At 47.1% G+C, this 1,283-nt stretch overlaps 1 protein-coding gene across 1 annotated transcript in view; it reads left to right on the top strand.

Moving 5' to 3' along the window:
• The window catches only part of vldlr (very low density lipoprotein receptor), a gene marked incomplete at its 3' end in the record, with an annotated part of 22,748 nt that extends 21,840 nt beyond the window's left edge, over window positions 1–908 (top strand). Inside the window, 1 exon segment of the mRNA XM_014032331.1 lies at window positions 831–908. Coding sequence (XP_013887785.1) covers window positions 831–908 — 78 coding nt within the window.
• Window positions 909–1,283: the final 375 nt, after the last annotated feature.

Here is a 1,283-nt window from a genome sequence, read left to right as displayed (position 1 = left end):
CATGTTTTAAACTCTGTTCAAACCTCGTCGTCTTTTTGTGTCGTGGCTCCTCCTCCTCTTCATCCTCCTCCTCTTCATCCTCCTCCTCTTCCTCGCTGCTTGTTTGTTCGAACCCCTCCCGTCTTATTTATCCCATTTTCCAGCTGCCTGTGCTGCAGTGAAAGAACTGGAGCTTTGTGCTTCGACCCATTAATCCTGTTGAACAGAAACGATCAGAGCTGAAAACACTTCAGACCTGATGAAGCTGCAGCTGCTGAAGGATAAATCAGATAAATCACTTTTCTAACAGGATCTCTGCTGTTTAAAGGTGTTTTTTTGTTTTGCATTAAAAGTTTTCCCTCTTTAACTGAATCTAAAATAACAAAGATGTGTTAAAGTTTCAGAGAACTCTTCTCTGGCTGAAGGAAAAGAGAAATTAGAGCATGAACTTAACATTTTAGGTTTTACTTGGTGAAAGATGGATTATTTGAAACCATATTAGAGCCTCTAAACGAGGCATCAACTTGACTTTATTTGATTCAGACTCCTCCTCCTGAGACAGACTCCGCCCCCACAGACCTGCAGGGCTCCTCCCACCTGTTCTTGGATGTTTATAACTGATTCATTTAATCTTAAATCCAGTTTAATTGTAACTGATCCTTTAGTCTCTTGAAGCCAGGAGGAAGATTGAAAAGATCAGAAGCTCCTGAGCGCCACCTGCTGACACAAACTGAAGTTTCTCAGAATATATTGACCTCTTTATAGATTCACTCATAACAAATCTTTATTTTTTCATCTTTTACTGTGTTTACTGTTGGATCATAAAGATTAAAACTTTGTTTTGATTCCAGAGGCCAATGTGAGCACGTCCATCCAGGTGGACTCTACTGCCAGAGGTTCTGCTGCAGCCTGGGCCGTCCTTCCTGTCTGTGAGTCCACCCTGGTTCCTCTTTAACCCTCTGCTCCTCTGCTGTCTGACCCTCTGCTCCTCTCCTCTGCTGTCTGACCCTCTGCTCCTCTGCTGCTGTCTGACCCCTCTGCTCCTCTGCTGTCTGACCCTCTGCTCCTCTGCTGCTGTCTGACCCCTCTGCTCCTCTGCTGTCTGACCCTCTGCTCCTCTGCTGTCTGACCCCTCTGCTCCTCTGCTGTCTGACCCTCTGCTCCTCTGCTGTCTGACCCCTCTGCTCCTCTGCTGTCTGACCCTCTGCTCCTCTGCTGTCTGACCCCTCTGCTCCTCTGCTGTCTGACCCTCTGCTCCTCTGCTGTCGTCTGACCCTCTGCTCCTCTGCTGTCTGACCCTCTGC

This window comes from Austrofundulus limnaeus, unplaced genomic scaffold (genome assembly GCF_001266775.1).
Source record: "Austrofundulus limnaeus strain Quisiro unplaced genomic scaffold, Austrofundulus_limnaeus-1.0 Scaffold1421, whole genome shotgun sequence".
NCBI lineage: Eukaryota > Metazoa > Chordata > Actinopteri > Cyprinodontiformes > Rivulidae > Austrofundulus > Austrofundulus limnaeus.
Note: the sequence above shows the minus strand (reverse complement) of the source record. Positions and strands in the feature narration are given on the sequence as shown.